Genomic DNA, 24,502 nt, shown 5'->3' on the forward strand with positions numbered 1-24,502 from the left:
TTATTACAGGCCACTTCACCTGTAGCTGTAGTTAACTGATCTGAGTTTGAGTAGGATTTCTCTTTGATTTAGTGTTATTAGTGGCAAATTATGCAAAGCTTATACAGCATCAGCAAAAAAAAACACCCAACACTTTCCCATTTCACCTATCCATCCACTCCAATAGTTTGTCCCAATTTTAGTATTAACAGTGGCAATTGATGTAAGAAAGCAAGCTTATACAGCATCAGCCAAAAAAAAAAAAAAAAAAAACATCCCATTTTTATCTATTCATCCCCTTTAATAGTCTAGCTAGTTCTTCCTTGAATTTATTCAAACCATACACTTTCAACAATCAACCACCCATTAGCTGAAGACAAACTTCTGCACATCTATTCTGCAACCCTCCTTCCTCAATTTGAATTCATAACCCCCCTCATGTGCATAGTCTGATCAAGAGGAAGAATCCCATCAGAATTGAGTTTGCTCAAGCCATCCAATGCCTTCAATCACTCACCACAGGTGCCTAGTTTTCAGATGCTGCAATTTGCAAATCTTGAAGCCTTTCTTGTAACAACACCCATTTGTTTCCATCACCAATCTTGTTGCCATAATCTGTACCCATTGTAACAGCTCTACATCCTTCATAAAATGAACCCTCCAGATCTGTATGCAGTACCCAAGATGTGGCCCAACCATTACCTTATACAATTAGATAATCACCTATACAGGAATTCTGCTAGCAGAATTCCTGTATATTATTGACAAAACCACATGAGACTCTGGCAGCCTGTCTGCACTGCTCAGATATATCTGACTTCATAATTACACCCAGGTCTGTTTTTGTTTTCCATTACCAGACAGTTGGTACGTTACTCGGGGATTATTCCTACCCATATGCACTACTTTGCATTTATCAATGTTTAAACTTAAATTGCCATTTCTCAGCCCATCTGCCTAATATTTCTAGATCTTGTTGCAGTAGCATACCATCATTACTGTCATTAACCACCCTGCCAACCTTTGTATCATCAGAAAACTTAGACATTAAACCTGATATACCTTCATTAATACAGAAAACAACAATGGGCCCAGCACTGATCCCTGAGTGACTCCACTAATAACATTAGGCCATGAACAAGAGTGTCTATTGATAACCACACTCTTCTTTTCTCACCCCCACTATCCCTTTATCTATAGCAGTAACTTGTCCTTAATGCCACACTGCTCCAATTTGTACAGCAATCTTTTATGTGCAACAGCATCAAAAGCTTTTCTGAAATCCAAGTATATGATATCATAGTATCCAGTCAGATTTGTCAGACAAGATTTCTTCTTAAATCCATGCTGTGACTGAAGTATGGTCCAGAATTATTTCTTTAACCAGCAACCTCAGTATTTTCCCTGGAACAAGTTAATCTAACAGGTCTGTAATTACTCAAGTCACCCTTTGTTAATTTTGGATACATTTGCACATGTCCATTCTATGGGAACTTCCTCTGAATTCAAGGATGCTCTCTTACTTATGGCTAAGTGTTTACTTACCTCCCTTGCTGTTTTTCTTAATATAATTGGATAGATCCCACCATCCCAGGGCCTTTCTTATGTTTGACTTCAATAATTTCTCTTCCCCTTTCCTCTCAGTTATGAAATCATTCAATTACCTATTAGAGTTTGATAAACTTCTGGCATCCACTTTCCTAATGAATTCCTCATGTAGATGCAGAATACGTATTCCTATTTTCAGCAATCCGAACAGGATCATCAACAATTGAACCATTGATATCAAGTGATTCATTTCTTTCCTTCTCATATTTACTTAAGTAAAGAAATCTTTGCATGCTTTGCCAAAGGTTTGTCATAATCAACCTTAGCTTGCCTAACATCCTTTGTGACTTCATTACAGACTAGTTTATATCTGCCATAGGCTTCTGTATCACCTGATAATTTATATGCATTCCATGCATTTTTCTTCTCTGCCACGAGTCTCATTAGATCATCTGACATCCATTTAGGCATAAACTTCAATATTTCTTAGTTGGTATGAAAAGCCTAGTAGCTTCTATGATTATTTCTTTGAATGCTTCCCATTTATAATTGATGGTAACATCATTATTTGGTCCCACTGTAAAAAAAAAAAGTAAAGTGCAGCCAATATCAACCCACTGCAGGATTGGAAGCCTCCTCAACAATTCATGCTGAGGGAAATGGACCATAATCTGCCACGCTGGTCCAGTGCGGGTTGGCAGATCAACCGTATTCAGCAGTCAGGGGCTTGAACCCCGGTCTACTCAAGAAGCGTGTGCTACTGCACTTCCGCTCCTGACCACTTGGCTACGGAGGCCGTTGGTCCCACTGTATAGAATCTAAAAAGTGTCTGACACCACTGTAGTCACTTTTACGAAAGCAAAAACTCTTCCCTTTACCCTCGATGGTAGTTACATCTTTAAGTTATTGTTATTTGTTATGTTATTTTTTGGTTTTTAGGAGCATTAGCAACTAAGGCCATATTGCTCCAGGGATATGCGGTGGTCATTCCCTGACCTTTCCGCATCCTCCGTATTTGGTGGTCATGGGCTCGAACCCCGGTCTAATCAAGAAGCGCGTGCTACGCACTGCTGCTCCTGCCCACCTGGCTACGGAGGCACCATACATCTTTAAGTAAAACCCACATTAATACACTGTGATCACTGACACCTAATGTTTCTTTTATATGTAGATTCTTAATTCCATGTTTTTAGCCCTCACATCATGCAAACTATCTTGCAAACATGCCCGAATAAACATAATACACTATAACTTACTTTTATTATCATGTGAACTGGCATATTATGGCAAAAGTAGTCAAGCTGCCAAGGAATAAATAAATTTTTCTGAGTTCTTGGATGTATGCTCCGGCAAAACATATATCTGTTGTACCATAATAATGTGCATAATTACAACTGAGAAGTTGATTTACTCAATGCATTTCAGGTAGTATGTTTATTTGGATAAAATACCTCAGGTGGTAAAAACTTCTACACTATGCTCTAGAGTGCTTACCAAAAATTTTGTCATATGATTTTCATGTGTGGGATTTGTTGGCAGTACTTTTTTGTTTGGTAGGGGGGATTAACATATCAGCATTAAATATGGTGCAGAGATTAGATAAATAGAATAAGCAGATCATAATTGAACTCACAACTTTCCCAGGAACTAACTGAACATATACTGAAACTTTGTGTTGAACTGACCCTTTCCCATTTAGTAATGCTGGTACATGCATTAGAATTAGTAAAGGCACATGATGCAAGGAAGCAAGCTTCAGCATCAGCCAAAAAAAAAAAAAAAAAAAAAAAACAACCCCAAATCTAATTTCACCCATCCACTCGCTCCAGATGTTCGTCTAGTTCCACCTTGAATCTATTTAAGCTGTCAACTTCTACGACAGATGGAAGTTTGTTCCAGCAATCAACCACATGCTGCCTAAAGGCAAACTTCTGCACATCTATCCCACAACTGTCTTTCCTCAATTTGAATTTATGCCCTCTCTGAGGCGATTATTCTGAGGAAGAATCCCATCACCATTGAGCATGCTCAAACCATTCAAAATTTTATACACCTCAATCAGATCACCTCTCAGGTGCCTAGTTTCCAGACATTGTAATTTGCAAAACCTAAGCCTTTTTTCATAAGAGCAACCCTTTGTTCCATTCACTAATCTTGTTGCTCTTCTCTACACTCACTCCAGCAGCTCTACATCCTTCCTAAAATGAGGCCTCCAGACCTGTATATAATACTCAAGGTGTGGCCAGACCATTGCCTTATACAAGGGGATAATCACCTCCTTATCCCTGCTGGAAAAATTCCTGTATATCATTGACAAAACACCATGAGCTACTCTCGCAGACTGCCTGCACTGCTCAGAAAACTTCATATCTGCCTGCACAATTACCCCCGGGTCCTTTTCATTCTACCACTGTCAGTGTAGTACCAACAGTTGATACATTACTCTGGGGTTACTCTTCCCACATTCAGTACTTTATATTTGTCAATGTTAAACTTCAGTTGCCACCTCTCAGGGCATCTGCTCAACTTTTCTAGATCCTGCTGCAGCAGTGTACTGTCATTAGTGTCATTAACAACCCTGCCTACCTTTGTATCGTCTGCAAACTTGGACATGTTTGCAGACGATATACCATCATCAATATTATTAATAAATGCAGAAAACAACCATGAGGGACTCCACTGATAACTTTAGTCCATGAAGAGCAGTGACCATCGATTACCACTCTGTCTTCTCCCACTCAATCATCCCTTTATTCATAGCAATTTTCCTCCAATGCCACACTGCTTAAATTTGTGCAGCAGTCTTCAATGCACAACAGTATCAAAAGCCTTTCTAAGATCCAAATATATGATATCAAAGTTATTCCCTGCATCCAGTTCCTTTGTGACCACATCATAGTATCCAATCAAATTGGTCAGACAAGACTTCCCCTTAACAAAACCATGCTGTATCTGAGCTATAACTGAAGTCTTGTATAGATGATCCTGCAGTGCTTCTTTAACCAGTGCCTCCATTAATTTCCCTGGAACAGAAGTTCAACTAACGGGTCTGTAATTACTTGTGTCACCCTTTGATCCTCCTTTGTGTAGGATCACATTTGCACATCTCCAGTCCACGGGTACCTCCTCTGAGTCAAAGGAAGCTCTCATAATTATGGCTAAGGGTTTACTTACTTCCTTTGCTGCCTCCTTTAATATAACTGGATAGATCCCATCCACCCCAGGTGCCTTTCTTATGTTTATATTCAACAATTTCTCCTCCACTTTGCTCTAAGTTATTACAAAATCATCTAGCTCACTGCCAGAGTTTAATTCACCTCTGGCATTCCTCTCCCTGAATAACTTCTCATGTGTGAATATAGATGCAAAATACTCATTTAGTTTGTTAGCCACCTGAGCAGGATCATCAACAGTTGAACCATTGATATCCAGTGGACCCTTTCCTTCTAGAGCTTACATAAGTAAAGAACTCTGCTGTTTTTCTTTGCATCCTTTGCCAAATATTTCTTGTAACCTGCCTTTGCCTCCCTAACTTCCTTTGCGACTTGGTTACAGACCAGCTTATATCTATCATAGGTTTCCGTGTCACCCATTAATCTATGTGTCCATGCATTTTTATTCTCTGCCACATGTCTCATTAGTTCATCTGACATCCATTTAGGCCTAAACCTTGAACAATATTTCTTAGTTGGTATGAAAAGCCTAGTAGCATCCAAGATGAATTCTTTGAATACTTCCCATTTTGAATTTTCTGTTGGTAACATCATCAGTTGGTCCCACCGTACAGAATTTAAATACTGTCTCAGACCTCCGTAGTTGCCTCTATGAAAGCAAAAAACCTTCCCTTTACCCCTGAAGGTAGTTACCTCTTTGATTAAATCCCACTTCAGCACACTGTGATCACTGCCACCTAGTGGTTCCTTTATCTGCAGATTCTTAATGCATGAAGAATCACTACTGATAATCAGATCAAGGGTGTTACTCCCTCGTTGCCTCCCGAACATGCTACTGTAGAAAACAATCATCCAATAAATCCACAAATGCTTTGCTAGTGTGGGAGTGACCAACCCACAAATTCCAGTCAATTATCTGGGAAATTAAAATCTGCCATTATAAGACTCTGATTTACTGGCCCGCTCTATTTCCCTGTACTTATTATACTCATCAGAGTCATTAGGCCTATAACACACTCCTACTCTCAATTTTGATTTCCCAGTGATTATGTCACACCAAACTGACTCAACATTGCACTGTCCAGCCATGTCGACTGGCTGTACTTCCTTGGTTTTTATGTGTTTCTTAACTAATAGCATAATCCTCCTCCTTTCCTATCCTGTCTGTCTTTCCTGTACAATTGTACTCCCCAAATTCCATTTCTGCGACATGTCTCTGATATCCCAACAATATCAGCCTTTGATGTTTTGACTGACACCTCAAATTCATCAAATTTATTTACCAAACTCCTAGGATTGGTGTACACACTTACATGCACCAGTTCCTATCCTTAGCTACCCTGACACAGCCCATGTGTTTACTTGTACTGCAATGAAAATGCAAAACATACTTTCATTTATGTACACTCCCACCTAAAAGTTGGGAATCAGTGTAAAACATGTAAAAAACCACTCATTCAGTGTATGACAATAGTTTTCATTAATTTTTTGAAATTAGCTATGAAAATGCAAGTTTTAATATAAAAAACAACACACTATTGCAAAGTAATTTAAGGTTTTTTATTAAGTATTGAAAATTTACAGAAAAATATATTGAAATGATTAATACTAAAAACTATACTGATTTTTCATCAAAATATGCTACACAAGATTTTATCACCTGCCTTACACAGACATGGCATTTTGGCAATTAATTTTATAATAGTGTCTTGGCTAACATTATTCCAAGCAATCTGCAAGGTTTCCCATAAATTTTGTGAAGATGGGCAGGCTTCATAGACTTGGCAGCTTAGGTGATCCCATAAAAGCTGTATTGGGTTTAAGTTGGGTGATTGGGGTGGCCACATCATAATTTGCAATGGCTTGGTTGCTAGAAAGTCCCTGCACAGCTAAGAGCTGTGCTTTAGTTAATTGTCTCGTTGTAATATGTTTTCTTCCATAGAGTTGGAAGTCCTGAGGATTTACATTATGTTCGGGAGTCTTTTGCTGGCTTTCTTTTCTTAAAATTACTTAAATTCTGATGATGTTACCCATTCCAGAAAAATGGAAGCAATCCCTGATCGTGATGGAACCACCACCATGCTTGACTGTAGGCACTAAACAATGTGGCACCATTTTTTCTTTAGTCGATTATTTCACATAAACTCTATGCTTGGATCCAAAAATTTCAAATTTAGATTCATCTGTCCACAGTACTGTACATTTTTCCACTCTTCAATTGTCCAATGTTGATGGCTCTTAGCCCAAGCCTACTTTTTCTTTCGATTTTTTGGTTTTAATAAAGGTTTTTGGACCACTACATGACTAATAAGTCCTGCTTGTTTAAGATGAAGTTTTACAGTGGATGTAAGCTAAGGGAATTTCTCTGTTCCTATTGAACTCACCTCAGATTTTAGGTGAAGTAAGTCATTAATTACATTTAGAAATCAATGTTATCTTGTGCTCCCGTTGTTACATGCTGCCATCCTGATAATGGTTTGTCCTTTAAACTGTCAGTTTCCTTGAATTGTCGAAAGATAGTTTGGAATCCTTTAAATGAAACACCTAGTTTTTTGCCAGTACTTCTCATGGAATAAATTTCTTCATACAATTATTGTAGCAAGTATTTTTTTTTCAACACAGTTCCTAATTTATTGCCATGTTTATCATGAAACACACACAAAACTTAACCAAACACTCTTTCTGAATGATGGGTGTTCAATTTTATAAGTTACAGCTTTTACCTCAATTCATATTATTGCAAAACACTCTAGAATCATCTACAATCTTCTATTATATTGAAACAATACTCACTTTCTAGAATATTCTAAAATCATTTACTATGTGCTACCACATTTGGGAGTCTTCTACACCTTTCTGGAATATTCTCAGATATTCTAGAAATTTCTTAAATATTAGTTTTGTTTTTTGATTTTTATACGTAATATAAAATATTTTAATAAAAATTAGTAAAACAAGTTGATCCTATTTAATAAAACTTTGAAAATTAAGAAAAATTAAACATTATTCAAAACTTTTAGGCAAGAGTGTATATAAATAATAATATAAAAATTTTTTAGTTGTCTTGTTACTGATCTGAATAACTCAGCATAACAGATATCTGTCAGATAGGTATGAAAAATATATACTGTACATATAAACAATAATGTAAATTTAAAATTTTATGAAAATCCCTTCACTTAGAGTATAGTTGTTACATGTGGATGGGGCGCTTCCGTAGCCAGGTGGGAAGGAGCAGCAGTCGCTTCTTGATTAGACCGGGGTTCGAGCCCGTCACCACCAAATACGGAGGATGCGGAAAGGTCAGGGAATGACCACCGCATATCACGGAGCAATATAGCCTTAGTTGCTAATGCTCCTAAAAAAACCAAATAACAACAAACATGTGGATGGATGGACAGGCATGTTGAAGATAATGGGTGCATTTACATTTACAAATGCACATATACATTACCAACAAACATAATTGTATAGAGAGAAAAGGTTTAAACAAGGCATGGTTCCATCTGTAAGGCTTATAACTAGACATACATTTTTGCCTCAGAGCAAGAGAAATTTTTTTTTTTTTTTAAACAGCTTCTGAAAAAAAAAATTTTCTTCTCATATACTGTAAAATAGTAAACAAATTTCCTCCTTTTTTTATTTTTTAATTTATTCCACTTTGTGTATACCTTAATATTTTCTGTCTTAAGTTCTGATGTTCTTTTTCTTGACAAAATATCAGAAAGAAATTTGCAGATAAGTGGTATTATGGTATATTGTAGTAGCACATAAGTAACATTAACATTTATAAGGAACATTAATTCTCCCTCAAAGCTTTTGCTGGAATTTCATGGGTTTCTGAATCATGTAACATTGAGTCTCTGATGTACTTGCCAACTCCAAACTGAGAGCTGACTTACCAAAACCAGCTAAATTTCTACACAAAAATCAAGTTTATCACACGAAGTGCAGGAAAAACATACACCACTATACCAGCCGTTACTTCCATAATTCTCTCAATCTTCTTCCAAACATTTGCACAGTGTTCTGCACATTTCCATGTTACAAAGAAAAATATCTACTTCTCCCTTTAATCGCTTATGTATGTGCTTCTGTTAGTGGTCAAGCAGCACTCAACTCTGGATCAAGATTAACTTTGTGTGACTACTATTGTAAACTCTTTCTAATGGCATAACAATGCAAAGCAATACAACAATGAACAGGCATGGTAATGTTAATAAAGAACTCTGGTTAAACTTAGGTAGGTAGTAAACTTTTCTTAAATTTTCCCTTTTACATTAAAACAGCTGAATCTTTCTTACTGGTGTTTACTTATATTTGTGCATCTCATATATGCCTCTTGGGTTAGGCCTGATATATAATGTAATATTTATTTAAGTTTAGTTTTCAGCTTCCAAAACATCACAAACTAATACAGATTCTTTTAAAACAGACTTGATTCACTGAAGTTGTTTATTTATTAAGCGCAACAGTACAATGTAGCAATGTTTCAAATTAATAGAAGTCTGTTAATCCAGCACGTGAAACCTGACAGTGTTCCAGTTTGAATGAATAATATAAAACGTTACTATTTCAATAGATAATAAAAATCAGCTTGTTTAATTAATATAGATACTTATATGCATGGAGTGGTATCTATGTTTTTGTATATACACTGCTCTGCCAAAGCATTAGAATCCAAACTTCAGTATTTTATGGAATCTCTACATGCCTGAATTATAGCTTGAATCTTATGCAGATTACAAACTTGAAGTATGTGCCTTATGTTACCAGGACTCCTGGACATTCTTATCAACAGCATGAGAATCCATTGTAAATGCTCTTAGTAGCGAATTGTAGTCTGTAATCACCTCTGCTGAAATATACATGTGCTAATTGCATATTTCAGAAATGGCATGCTTTGCCTACAACTTCACACAAAATACTTTTGCTATACATATGAAATCCATGCCAGATTTCATTGGCTTTGTCAGTTATAATTGATAAAATGCAATATGTTGCAAATTAATTACCGCACAACCTCTTGCACCTTTGCTTTTAATTCCTTAACTTTTGTCTGTCATTGTAGTAAATTTGGTTTTAAGTACAGAGGACAGAATAAAATTTTAAATCATTGTCTTAGCATTTTTGGAAATAGGTGTATCAAAGAGCCATTTGCTTCTTTTTTTTAATGATAAGGCTACTTTCTCATGCCATTTTATACAGAATAGACGAATATATACTCTTAGCTTAGAGACTGCAATGGTGAATCAATGAATGTAATTTTATTTTACACAACTTTTTAATTTTTTTTTTTTTTTTTTTTTACTTCTACTATTGTGCTATTACTTCATTACTGGATTATGCTATATTAAAATTTTTACATTTATCAAATTGTAAACAGCATTAATCTCTCTAGCTGGACCAGCTTCTTAATTTGATGACAAAAAAAAAAAAAACTTTTTAATACATATATATATATTTTTTCTTACTTTCCTTGTTTTTAATGTAGGATCAGCTATTAAGAGCTGCACCTGTAAGTGATGGAATTGGAATGAGTCTGTTGAAAAAAATGGGTTGGAATCCAGGAGAAGGGCTTGGTAAAAATAAAGAAGGTACCTTGGAGCCTTTGGTTCTTGATATAAAAATGGATAAACGAGGTAAATCTCAATTTATATTTTTGATTTTATTTTATTTTTTTGCACTTCCATAATGTACAGTTTGACATAGCTATTAGTATTAACAATACACTTATTTTTATGTAGAGAAAACTAATTATAGGATTCTAAGAGTATAATGGGTACTAGGAAGGAAATTAGTGCCATTAGGGTTATATGATAATTATAAAGGATATGAACAAGCAGCCAGAAACCTGTATGAGGAGTTCATATAAGATTACTTCCATATTCATGGTGAAGTAGACACACACTAGTTCTGCCTTTAGCTCACTCCCTTTCATTTTGGTTTTGGAGAGATAACAAAACATGCACAGGAAAAGATACCATGCCTCTTAATGTTTTCAGATGATATAGGGTTGATTAACTAAAGAAAACATAAAAAGGAGAAAGATTTCTTTTGTGGAAACCACAAAACAAAATGCAATAGAATAGGTTTTTGCTATCACAAAAAATGCTTCTTTCGGAATTTTTGCTACTGTTTGTAGCAGCTTGAAGCTTCTGCTAATAGTGGCCAAAAACTCTTCTCCGAGCATTAAATAGAGCTAACTAAATTTACTCTTGCAATTCAATAATCCTCTTTATTTTGCCACTGTTCCTTAAAAAATAATAGTTATCTTCTAAAAATTAGCCCAACTGTTTGACTGGCCCTAGCAACTATTAAACTATTGCAATAATTTTATTCAAGGACATAATGTGGGTTTTAACAACTCAAACTGACTTGTTTAATGTTTTCAGATGTTAACAGATACAAACACAACAGTTGAAATGCATTATGTCATCCTAATGTGCTATGTAAGAATCGTAGGATGTGGAAAGTGTTTTCATTTCCAATTATTAGCGAATCACTAATTTTTCACACAAACAGCAACAGACAATCCCATGCCCTTCAAAATGAACATCCCATACCATAAATTCATTACAGAATGGAAGCAAGCCTTGTATTAAAAAAATTTATCGTGAAATTTTCTCCACATCAACATTCAAGGAAATAATAATAAAAAAAAGTAATGTGTGCTGTATCATTTCTGTTATTTTAAACTTTTAAAGGTTTAAAACTGCTTCAGTGAGTTAGCCTGGGAATCTAACCACAATTTCATTATTTGTAAGGAAAAACGTATTCTGAGTTCTTGACAACTGATGACTTGTGTACAAACTTTTGGAACCCATCTGGTTTAACTTTTTATAATTATAAGACACTAGCATATTGAAGCTGCATTCATAGTTGTTAGACTTGGTGAAGGTAAGAATTGATGCATATTGCCCATATAAAACTAGTTCATATAGGTGCTAGGATTATTGGGTTTTCCAGACCATCATATGACAGACTATTGGACTTTTGTTGCATTTCATTCCTTTTGATGAGTATGGTGCTTTTTATTGTATTTAAGCTATATGGCCATGTGGCATCTGGTCTCTGATAAGCCGACCGGGCTAGCCGAGTGGGTAAAGTACCTGCCCGGCAACCCAAAGGTCGTGGGTTCGATTCCCGCCTCGGGCTTGGCAAAGTACTGCAAAAACCTTGGGAGGTGCAATATGGCCACAGAAGCCGATGCACCAACAACTATCAAATCAATCAAATCAAATCAAATCAAAAAGTCCCTGATATTCTTAAATAAGTTTTACCTGCAAATTCATGCTGCTAAATGTTGCTGTATTGCTATAACCATGCTTTTTCTCCATAGTAAACAGATATATATCTTTTGCAGTTAGCACAAATTAAACATCATGCACTAAAATTAAGGAAACATATTTGTATACTAGATTTAAGAAAATTCTCTTATTAGCTGGTGGAATAATTGGCACCTAATCTTGCAGAACTAGAACTTGTATAAATTTGAGGAAGAATGAGAATTTACTGACTTTTTTTAAGGCTGACACTGGAATAAACCTTCCTTCATTAATACTGATACAGAAAATTCTTGTCTTTTTGGTGTAATTTTGCTCCTGTGATGCAAGCCAACCTAATAAAATGAAATAAAATAAGGAAGAAACAAAGCAACACTTGCCTCCAACAGTGTGAGCACATGATCCCTATTCTGGGAGACACACATGCCCCACTTCCCAATTCATGAATACCAACTGATGACCTGTATACAAACTTTTGGAACCCATCTGGTTTAACTTTGTAAAAAAAAAAAAAAAAAAAAAATCATCAATAATTTGCATATTTCATTTGGTTTTAGACCTGTAAGTTTACTGCATTAACATTTAAATCTATATTTTGGTTTATTATATGTGCTTATTTAACCTATAGAGTGCAGTAGCCACAACTTAAGTTTGGGTTCTGTTTATTATTTACTATCTATTCATATAGATAGGGACATCCATTAGCACTTTGCTGAATAGTGGTCAGTGACAGAATTAAGCTGGTGCTCCCTTGAAGAAGTAGTGTTTGTGAATTCTCAGTTCTTTCTATTTTCATTCATTTACAATAAAAGTGGTGCTTAAAAATTTTTAAACAAGTTTGTCCATTTACATTGTTTCTGTTTTTGTTATGCTTCCTCTCTACTTTGCCCTAGTTTGCTAACATAAGCAAACAGAGGATTACATCACATTATAATCCCCTGGCTGGTTAGAACAGGTTCATAACTTATAAGAGATAAGTATTATTATAGCATTAGGAACCTGATAAATAGTGTCAGTAATAGAGTACTGTCTTATTAAAACAAAGTTTTATGTATTGTATTCTGTTTTTGGTGTATTCTTTGAATAATATTTAATTTATAACATTGATTTTAGGCCTTGTCTCAGAAGGAGAGTTAAATGTAAAGTTTCCTGCTGTAAAAGCTGTCGCAAAAGACCTTTCAGGTATTTAATTATCACCCTCCTCCCTTTGTATGTAGCTCCTTTTATATCTGAGAACTATTTTCTTCTGTGTATTAGAGAGGATACCCACACACATTTGTAAGGTAAAAAAGGTAAACTGCAGCCATTATCAACCCACTGCAGGATGGAAGCCTCCTCAACAGTTCATGCTGAGGGAAATGGACCATAATCTGCCACACTGATCCAGTATGGTCCATTTCCCTCAGCATGAACTGTTGAGGAGGCTTCCATCCTGCAGTTTACACATTTGTAATTTATATCTGACTTAAATTTTATTTTTCTTGTAATTACTTTTTGCAGTTTATTTTTTTCCTTATGTATACTAATTTTATTACATATTACTATTGAAATTTCTTTTAAAGTTTTTATAACGCTTAGAATTTAACTTTCAATCTTCTTTTCTTATTTTTATTACTTTCATTTACTTCATAGATCTGGCATTATGTACACTGAACATTATACTCACTTATTTTATTTCATATATATAATGACATATGTTTACATTACATTCTTAACTGTGCCAAATATTTTAAAGCATTTTAGTATTGCAGTGTTTAAAATATGTATAATATGTAATGTAAAATTTAGGGAGGAATAAAGAACAACATTCAGTGAGTTCCTCTTCTTTATTCTTCTTCCCACAATAACTGAGAACTTTTCTTCTGTGCAGGTGAAGTAGTAGTAGTAGTAGCAAATCACACCATTGCCTCCAAATGCCTGTCCAGTTCCTCCTTAAATTTATTCAACCTATCAACTTCCACAACGACAGATGGAAGTTTGTTCCAGCAATTAACCACCCGCTGGCTAAAGGCAAATTTCCGCACATCTAATCTACATCTGTCTTTTCTTAATTTGAATTTATGCCCCCTTAGGTTCGTAATCTGAACAAGTGTGGAGCAGTTTTGTAACATCTGGTATAGTTAGTGATCTAGATGATAAGACAGCAGTGGATATTCTCTTCAGTCAATTTTGTGATTGGTGGTAGAGTTCAGATGTACTCAGGTGGTTCAGATGTCCTCTGGAGAAAAGACTTGGTTAGGAAAACAAAACCAGATATTGTTCCAGTGGTGAAAGAGGTATATAAGGAAAGATGTTTTGGGGAAGGAATAATTTACTGCTGTCACAAAGACTTCAGAAATGGGTAGCAGTGTTGAAGGCTCATGGAGCAAACATTCGACATCCATGGAGGAAGTGTCAGTAAGTACTAGCTGCCATTACATAATGTTTAAACAGTGTGCCCTCTTGGCACTACTGTCTATGTTCAGCATCATTGAAACTTTTGAGAGCTTCAGGAATGCATTCAGAAAGTCACCTACATTTAAGATAAATGAACCTAATATCACTTAATATCATGGCAGTGTCCAAATTCACATTACCCATCTGTCATTCATTCATACATATAGCGAGGATAGTAATCAAATCATCTCTTGTTCTTCATCTTTACCTACTCTGTTGAATAAAACATTTCATTAAAGATTAGAATTTTTAATCTCAGACCTATTCCTTTTCCATCAACTCTATTTCCTTTTTGAGTGCAATGTTGCAGAAATATTTTAGCAGTTAGCCCTACTTATTCTGTTCAACAGTTCAGATTTCGTTTCTGTTAACAGAATTTTTTTGTTGCATATTTTAATAGATTAACTGTTGATAATAACCATTTTTAAAGTTACACACTGTACATTTATATACATGTACGGTGTATATATGTATTTAATATATGTTGTAATATAGGACAGTATTTGGTATGCACATCCACTGTATTACAGAAAAGTGCATTACTGCATCACTTAATATAAATGTTGTAAATGAACTCATTCAGATCAGTTGAACAGTATTTGAGTTGGGTCAGAATGTATACTTGGATATCTGTTTGGTGTTAACCTTTTTAAATAAGTGAAAAGCATCCTGATTATTACTCATCTCAAAAAAAGTTTTTTTTTTTTCCACATTAAGTTTGTCATTGCTGTTTACAAGTTTGAGCACATTTGTAATTAATCGTGGCATCCAAAATCCAGAACCAGTGAGAATTAGTATATATTTACATGTCATAAATTTTTGACAAAAAATATGCTTGTTGTTTTTTGTTGACAAATAATAGTGTTCCTTTTGGTAATATTTTCCAGTATGATCATTGATTAAAAGTGATATGACTATTTCATTCATGTTGTCATACAAACAATTTGTAGATTGGTGATATTGAACTGCACGAAATCTGTTACTTCTGGCTTAGTTGTATTCTTTTAACATGTATTTTCCATTTTCTTTATTTTTTCTCTGGCTGGCTCAGTTAACAGTGATTTACAATAACATAGTAAATGTTTTTTTTTTTTTTTTTTTTTTTTTGGTTAGTCAAAACTTGAATAATCAAGGTCCTGTTGTAATTGGAAAATAGAAAAAAAAAAAAAAAAAAAAATGATATAGATGCAGAACAGTAAATGGCAAATGCTTTGAAAAAGAATACTGCCAAGAGAAAGAGAGAGACTGCCAGCTTACAAAACACTTTCTGTGCTGAATTTGATCACTCATTAGATTTTTCTGAACTTGAGTACAAAAGATAAGTGGTTTGAAGGAAACTGCTGTCTTCTGGTTTCAAGTGCACATGAAGTAATTTTATTATGGGTTGGATAGACAAGAGAAAGATACTTGTGCTATACTGTTAAGCACAGGGAGTAAAATATATTTCATTATGGCCTTGAATGGAGGAAAGGGAGGTGGGGTGAAACTGCTACAGCAATGCTGTAATCTTTTGATTACAACTTCTGAGCCGACCGGGCTAGCCGAGTGGGTAAAGTACCTGCCCGGCAACCCAAGGTCGCGGGTTCGATTCCCGCCTCGGGCTTGGATCAAAGTACTGCAAAAACCTTGGGAGGTGCAATATGGCCATAGCAGCCGATGCGCCAACAACTACCAAATCAAAAAAAAAAAAAAAAAAAAAAAAACAACTTCTGATTTACAGGTTTTTATGAATAATTTTATATGAATACATTCTTATGAATAAGAATTTTTGACAGATCAAATTTAAATTACACTCAAAGCTTTCAAATTTTTATCCAACTTTAACTCAACAAGATGTGATCTTTCAAAAGCAAAATTAACAATAATGCAGAATTTTTGTTTAGTGTACACTATACATACATATATATATATACAATAACATATTAATTGTTTTTTTTTTTTTTTTTTTTTGTAAATTCACAGTATTTGTGTAGTTAGTAGTAATGGCAAGAAAGCAAGCTTATATAGCATCAGCCAAAAAAAAAAAAACAGTTCGTCCATCCATACCCTCCAAGAATTTGTATTGTTCTGTCTTAAATTTATTCAACCCATCCATTTCCACAACAGATGGAAGACTGTTCCAACAATCAACCACCTGCTGGCTAAAGGCAAACATCTGCACATATATCCTGCAACCATCCTTCCTCAACTTGAATTTATGCCCCTTGTGTGTGTGTGTAGTCTTAGCAAGTGGAAGAATGCCGTTAACATTCAGCTTACTCAATCCATTCGAGGCTTTAAACACCTCAATCAGATCTCCCTGCAGGGCCTGATCTCGAGACGCTGCAGTTTGCAGAACTGAAGCCTTTCTAGTAAGAGCACCCTTTTGTTCCCTTCACCAGTCTGGTTGCCCTTCTCTGCATCCATTCCAGCAGATCTACATCCTTCCTAAAGTGAGGCCTCCAGACCTATACAGTACTCATGATGCAGCCTAACCATGGCCTTATACAAAGGGATAATCACCTCCTTATCCCTGCTAGCAAAGTTTCTGTATATCATTGACAAAACCCCATGAGCTGTCCTGGGAGCATGTCTGCACTGCTCAGAGAATTTCGTATATTTATCATATACCTAAACTAAACACTTTGTCAATTTTTTTTTTTTTTTTTTTTTGTTATAACTGTAGTGTTTATAGTGAAATTTTTCTTTCCTAGTCATTTACAAAAGTTTGCAGCTTCTTTTCTTATTGTAGTGTGAGGAAAATTTCTAATATGCAAAGAAAAGATTAATTACACCTTCATATATTGCAAAAGGCATTGTTCTAGCCCTTTTTGATCTGTGGTGGTCCCTTTATTTTCTTGTTGATCAAAAAAAAAATTATTTTTCTGTATTTATCATATAGAACTTCATTATTACTTATAAGAATTTTAAAAAGTTTTGAGCTGCCTGTGGTGTAGAGGTTATATGGTAGTAAGGAGGTTGCAAGTTTGAGTTTGTACACTGCTATGGCAATTGCACAACTCATTGTGTATCATAGTGTCAGAAAATCCTGGTTGCCCTTAACTCCATACGTATATATGGTCACAGTGAATACATAAACTCTTATTATGTTTGTTGCCGTGTGCTGATTAGAGGAATGAATGGGCAATATGGAAAACGTGCAGAAACAAAATGCTCTAAGTTCACACATAAGTCATTGCACTTTGATCAGCATTTTTTTTTTTTTTTTTTTTTTTTTAACTCATGTGTTACTGTTTGCTAATGTTCCTGAAATGTAATATACTGCATACAACTATAGGTAGGTCCCGACTTTACGAGTTAATTCATTCCTAGCACTCGCTCGTAAAGCAAACTCTTAAAGCGGGAATTTAGATCCCATAGACATAATGTTAAAGATAGGGGTTACGTTCTCAACAATGAAATTAGTTAGTTAATTAGTTTGTCTAAACAATAATTGATTTATCCGAAAAAATTAAAATATAGCCTATAAAATCAAGCAAATTATAATTGACTTACAAATTTTAAAGAATGTTTATTCTTCATCATTATCATCGACTAAATGCACACTCGTTGATCACTCATTACTGGCTCGGCACTTGTTGGTTTGTTGCACAAGGAGTTATCTTCAGAAATGCTTCAAGAGGCGTTTGTTTCCAAGATAATCTTTTGTTTTCTTTATAAATTTCAATTGCATGCATAAGCATTTTTTAATGGAACGCACAAATTGCAACTAACATGATTTGTGCAGAGTAACAAGTTTATGAAACTTAAAAAAAAAGGGGGGGGGGGGGAATGAAGAGAAGATTCTGAAAATTTATTTTATGTTTTTTATATGATTGAAGATTTCAGTAAAGGGGAAATACATTTCACCATAATAATGTAAAAAAAACCACACAATTCCACCTATCGGTATTTTCGCAAATACAGTAATATGGAGTTTACTACCCATTTATAATTGCTTGCACTAACAGAAAAGCCCAATAAACTGGAACGTGCAAATTGTTTTATGGTCATGACCTCTAGAAATGTGCTTTAGAAAAATGTCACAAAACTGTTCAAATTTGGTTCTTATAACAGAACTTATGATAACGATGAAAGTGTAGTGCATTTTAATGATTTGAATTAGTAACTAATACAATTTGCACTATAAAAACGACCTTTTAGAGAGTTATAGAGAAAATTTTAACTTCCGAGGTCATGGAACGAATTACCAAAAAACAGTGTATTATTGGGTTCAGATTACGATATTTTCACGATACGATGGCGTCTCTGAAACGGATTAATATCATAAAGCGGGGTACACTGTATTGTATAGCTACGTGCATGGTTTGAAATGAGGTATTTATGAATATTTAACATTCATTTTGTTGAAAATAATGTTCATATTTTCGATTTTGTTGATACTTGGTACTTTGAGAAAAAAAAACTCGTAAAGTGGGAACTGCCTGTACTTGTAAAATTAGTATTGCTACTATGATATTTTCTTGTAATCCAGTATAATTATCCTGATATTATATGGGAAGTAAGATTCCATTTTTCATATAGTGGGTTGAAGCCCTTATGCTATTTGCCTAACTTTTGGCCAAGTAACAAGCTTTCACACAAGATCTAGAAAAACATAGCTGGTGGTCAATTTTAGTTTCTTTGAGCTAGAGTGTTTACCTTAGTAAGAAACAATGAACTAAACTTTTTTAAATGGCAAGTTATTTTAATAGCCACACATGTCCTTTAAACAATATATTAAAGTACAGTATGTTATTGCCATGATCAGGAAATTTCAGAAAAGAAATTTAAAATAAACGAATGCATTAAACTTCCAAACCCGGACCACTGATTGGTATACTGCCACATTTCAGAATGAAACCTAATTGAAGATTGTATTATATATTCTATCAATGTATGTATAACAATACTGTTCTTGTTTGTTGTTGCTATGGGATATCAAGTTTGATGCTGCTTTGGCCATAATGCTCCTAATAATACTGTATTGTACTTTGTTTTTGCTGTGCTGTACATATGTTTAGTGTCTCAAGTTTCTGTTTCACTGTTGGTCAGTTTTATGAGAAGGAAATTACAGAATAATGTCACAGTGATTAAGGAATTTTCATTATTTGTTTTTGAATTACATGTTTTTATTCAGTTTTTAAACTGAATATTTATATTTGAAAGTAATAATTATCTTTATGTATACAGGCAAGCATCCAGTTTCCTTTCTTATGGAATTATGTAGCAAGCGCAAGTGGCCAGCACCAGAATATACCTTACTCGTTGATGAAGGTCCTTGTCACAAGAAAAATTTTCTTTTTAAAGTATGCATTCTTTTATTATCTTAAACAGAACTTTAAAAAATTGTTTGATAAAAATAAAATGCACTAGCTTATATGTATATATGGTAAACTTTTGCATATTCAGTGTTATGCAGTATCCAGTCTACTTTTAATCAGATAAGACTTCACATATATATAATATATTATTATTTGATTCACTGCCCATCACATTAATTTTTATTTTATTGTTCTGAAAGTGGCCAAAGGTTCTAGCCACTGAGAACAGCTGTTTGTTTGTTATTTGGTTTTTAGGAGCATTAGCAACTAAGGCCATATTGCTCTGGGGATATGCAGTGGTCATTCCCTGACCTTTCCACATCCTCCGTATTTGGTGGTCACGGACTTGAACCCAAGTCTAATCAAGAAGCGTGCTATGCACTGCTGCTCCTGCCCACCTGGCTACGGAGGCGCCGACTTGAACAGCATCGAGGTGACCTGGCCTTGGTGTTGTTCTCCATGTGTCATACCAATAATTATTCCCTTACACCAGTGCTTCTCAAACTTTTTTGGATCACCGCCTCCCCCCCCCCCCCAAAAAAAACCCCTCGCGAGGGCTTTTTTTTTTTAGCCCACCAATATAAAGTGAAGCTAAATAACTGAAATGAATATTTGTCTGTTTGCCTCCAAAAACGGAAATGCAGCCCTGCATGTATGTGTGTTAATTATAAAGAAAATGATTTACTGCACTTTATTCCTTCTTCGTAAAAAATTACAACTACATAAATAAAGTCAGTTATAGTCACTTAAATTAAGTCATAAAAATTAAAGTTAATTACATAAATAAGTCATGATATTGATGGAAATAGTTAATTATATTTTAATATTTAATGCGATGGATGAGCTTGGTGGAGATTTATTAGCTTATCAATATTAGGTTTAATATCTGTAAGTAGAAGTCGTGAATCCCCACGTTTAACAACATCCAGACAATTTCTTTGTTTTGTCAGCAATTGAGATACAGCACTGAAACCAGTTTCGACTAGATATAATGTTGAAAAAGAAATAAGTAATTTTTTTACAATTCCCCACAATGCAGGATAATGGTCAGGGATTTTCTTTTGTAAACAAAATTCCTGATATAAATTTTGAAATTTTGGCTTCAGTTCAACTTAATTTTGTAACTCAATCAATTCTTCTACAAAACTTTCACCATCGTCATTATTTAAAAAAATGATTTATAACCCAATCTGGATTTTTCAAATTAAGGAGATCTTCGAACCTTTCCTGCATATCTCTGTGCAACATTTCTAGATGATTACAAAAGTTTCATCGGCTATTTTTTCTTTTTTCTCTATTTCCAACAGATTTGGAAATTGATACAATTCACATCGTCCTACGTTGCACATAAAAAGCTTTAATTTTGAAATAAATGCTGAAATTTGAGTTTTCGCCTTAATAAGAGTTACATCTTGTAAATAAATCTGCAAGATAAGCAGTATCAGTTTTCATTTTCTTGAGGTCATTACTAAGGACGTTGTTCCTATCTTCAAAAAACTCAACAGCAGTATCAAAGAGTTCATAAAATCTGTTGAGACAGTTGCCTTTTGACAGCCACCAAACCTCGGAGTGAAGTAGCGATCATTCAAAGAATGTGCTTTAATTTTGTTTATAGCAGTAATAACAGTTTGTAGAGAATTGTGCAGTTGATCACCAAGTTTTTTTGCAACTAAATGCTGACGGTAAATGACAATGAACAGTAATAATATTTGGCACAGCATTTTTTAAATAAGTCATAAAACCCTTGTAATGGCCAATCATTGATGGTGCTCCATCTGCCCCCATGGATAATTCAAACGCCCCCCAGGGGGCGACATCGCCCACTTTGAGAAGCACTGGCTTACCAACTACAATAAAACCTTAATTCCAAGTTTAAAGGACCAGAATAAGTCTGTTTTGATTTTAAAGAGGTTCGAAGTATCCTTTCAAGTACAGAACATCTTGGTATTTCCAAGAGAAATTTGTCAGATACTGTTTTTATTAACATTGTGCATATACAGTAGAACCCGGATAAGGTTTCCAAGGGATTTAGAACTTCTTACGAGGGAAAATGCCGACCGGGCCAGCTGGGTAGGTAAAGTGCCTGCCTGGCAACCCAAAGGTCGCGGGTTCGATTCCCGCCTCGGGCTTGGATCAAAGTAGTGCAAAAACCTTGGGAGGTGCATTATGGCCACAGAAGCCTATGCGCCAACAACTACCAAAAAAAAAAAAAAAAAACGAGGGAAAATGACCTAGGGTTATAAAATATTAACTACACGAATAAAAATGAAAAGATACACATAAGTTAAAGATGATTTTAAGTACTATTTTAGAATTTCTAATTGCTTAATAATCTGTTCATTAAACAGATTATTAAGCCCTTCCAACCTTTCAATTAAATCCTTCCAACTATAACTTTTCAAATTATAAAAATATAATATAATTAGTATAATCAGTATAATATACAATCAGAATTATTAGTAATTAATATTTGTAGCATTAAAATAAAACTGCGGAGGAGGGACGAATAATTAGGGCCAATATGGTATATAGACAAGAATATGGTTATTCATTAAAGAATTACCAAAAATACTAATGTTAATCTACAGAAATAAAATATTATAAATTCAGCTTTCAACATACCTAAAAAGGTCACAATTACAATAAGACACAGCAACAATCCACTTAAGTAATTCAGAACTGCTCACAACCATCAGAACCTAATGGCAAATGCTTCACATGTTCGACGATATCCAATTATGGATGTCGATGAAAACAATTGCAGTGTCACTTCCATTATATCAAAATGTTTATACTAAAAAAGGTTTTAGGGTTGAAAACCTCAAACAATGGAAAATTCACTAACTGAACAAATTAGTGCATAGCATCATTTTAGGTCGTAGTAAATCACAGAAGTAGGTGAAATGGCATCGTTTTTGTTACATCTCATATTGTGAATGCCTTCACAACAAGTTGCCCTGATATTGCACTACCTCGAATAGGCAGCGCTTCGCCAGTGGAGAGGACTAATGTTACTTATTCTCGGCGAATACCACCACCCTAATCTTGGGTGGTGGTATCCACTAAGAATAAGTAACAGTCTTCTCCACTGGCGAAGCTTTGTCTATTCAAGGTAGTGCAATATCAGGGCAACTCATGAAGGCATTCGCAATGTGAAATGTAACAAAAACAATGCTATGCACTAATTTGTTCAATTACCAAAATGTTTATATTATATAATTTTTTTAATATAAAAATAATTTCCATATTTAAAGAACATTAAGTGGGGCAAATGTCATTATAATAATACACTGTGTATTCTTTATCACATACTTATGTGGGAAAGCCTTTTACACAGGAAACGTTTTACTTGGGAAAACAATACATTACAATATATAGAGTTGATAATGGGAATTAAGAAATCGAACCTAGTACAGGGGAAAACTTATCTGGGTTCTACTGTATTTTCATTTAAAATATTTTTTAGTTTCATTGTGGTAGACATGTAGCACATTAATAGTCACAATGCAAAATAACAATTTTGCTGTGGAGAAATTCATTGTTTCTCACGTGTATTAACAAGATTGCCACTTTTCGTTTTTACCCCCATTACTAGACAAACAAACAGTTTGAGATAGAGTGGCATAACTAGGGTGGGGCATGTGCCAAATTTGAGGGCACCATTTTTATGGTTAAAAAAATGAAAAGAATGGTTTTCAAGGGGTGCCATCAGTGCTAGTTATGCCTCTCTTTAATTTTGAATTCAGTTATTCACAATATTGTTAATTTGTCAATATGAGAAAGATAACAGTTGTGCCTTGTAGAAATTCAATAAATTTCTCAAACCAGGTTACTTTTATTTTTGCTGCCATTACTAGTTACACAGTTCGCTGAACAATTTTCAGTCAAAATGGAGAAGGAAAAAAAAATCTTGTATGAAGAAAAATGAATTTATTTAAAAAGCAAAAAGTATGTTCAGGACAAAAAAGAAATGATTATCCAACAAATTATTTGTTGGTTTACTTTTCCCCTTATTTTTTTTTTTTATTAATAATATTTTCTTTTACTTCTGGATTTATCCTCTTGGTCATTGAACAAATTTTGTCACATTGATAATGCAGTTATATTTGTAAAGAATTTGTATTTGACTTTTTAACAATGTTTTTTAAGCATGTCCCAACAAACTTTGTTGCAGCACATCTAGAATAAAACCAGTGAATCAGAAAAATTAAAAGAATTTTTAATTGTATGTTGCGATTTAACTTGTCTATTTTGCATAATTTTTTTTTCTTCCTGTCTTATTTAAAGGTTTGTGTTAACAACGTAGAATATCGTCCTGCAACTACAAGTTCCAATAAAAAACAAGCTAAGGCAAATGCTGCTATCCTCTGTCTCCAGTCATTAGGTGTACTAACAAAATCTGCTTAGTGTTGTGAATCTACATTTTATTTATATATAATGTCAAAATGAGTTGGATGTTCTTTGTATGATGTGTAAAAAAGTTAATTTTTTTTATCTGTAAAAGTATTGATATAAATACTTTTTTTTTATGATTGTATAATTTATTTCATTTCCAATAACAGAAAATGAATTTCGTGGTAACCTTTATTGGACAAGGACAATCACATACATGGACTTACAGCACTACACTTTATTATGTAATACAGGGGTTAGGAACACTCATAACCTGGCTCTTATTTTGTACGTTAAAAAAAAAAAAAAAAAAAATTAAATATATATTCTATCTTATTTGATATAATTAAGCACAAATAGTACATTATAATGCCAGTTATCTTCT

The 24,502-nt window shown here is 34.3% G+C and overlaps 1 protein-coding gene across 1 annotated transcript in view; it reads left to right on the forward strand.

The window, feature by feature from the left end:
* Positions 1-24,132, forward strand: part of LOC150083633 (uncharacterized) — a 177,740-nt gene extending 153,608 nt beyond the window's left edge. The window contains exons 9-12 of the mRNA XM_090378548.1: positions 10,195-10,342; positions 13,100-13,168; positions 19,595-19,710; positions 24,013-24,132. Coding sequence (XP_090234674.1) covers positions 10,195-10,342; positions 13,100-13,168; positions 19,595-19,710; positions 24,013-24,132 — 453 coding nt within the window. The remainder of the gene's footprint in view (positions 1-10,194; positions 10,343-13,099; positions 13,169-19,594; positions 19,711-24,012) is intronic.
* The last annotated feature ends 370 nt before the right edge of the window (positions 24,133-24,502 follow it).

Source organism: Mastigoproctus giganteus, chromosome 7 (genome assembly GCF_048544385.1).
Source record: "Mastigoproctus giganteus isolate SK-2022 chromosome 7, ASM4854438v1, whole genome shotgun sequence".
Classification (NCBI taxonomy): domain Eukaryota; kingdom Metazoa; phylum Arthropoda; class Arachnida; order Uropygi; family Thelyphonidae; genus Mastigoproctus; species Mastigoproctus giganteus.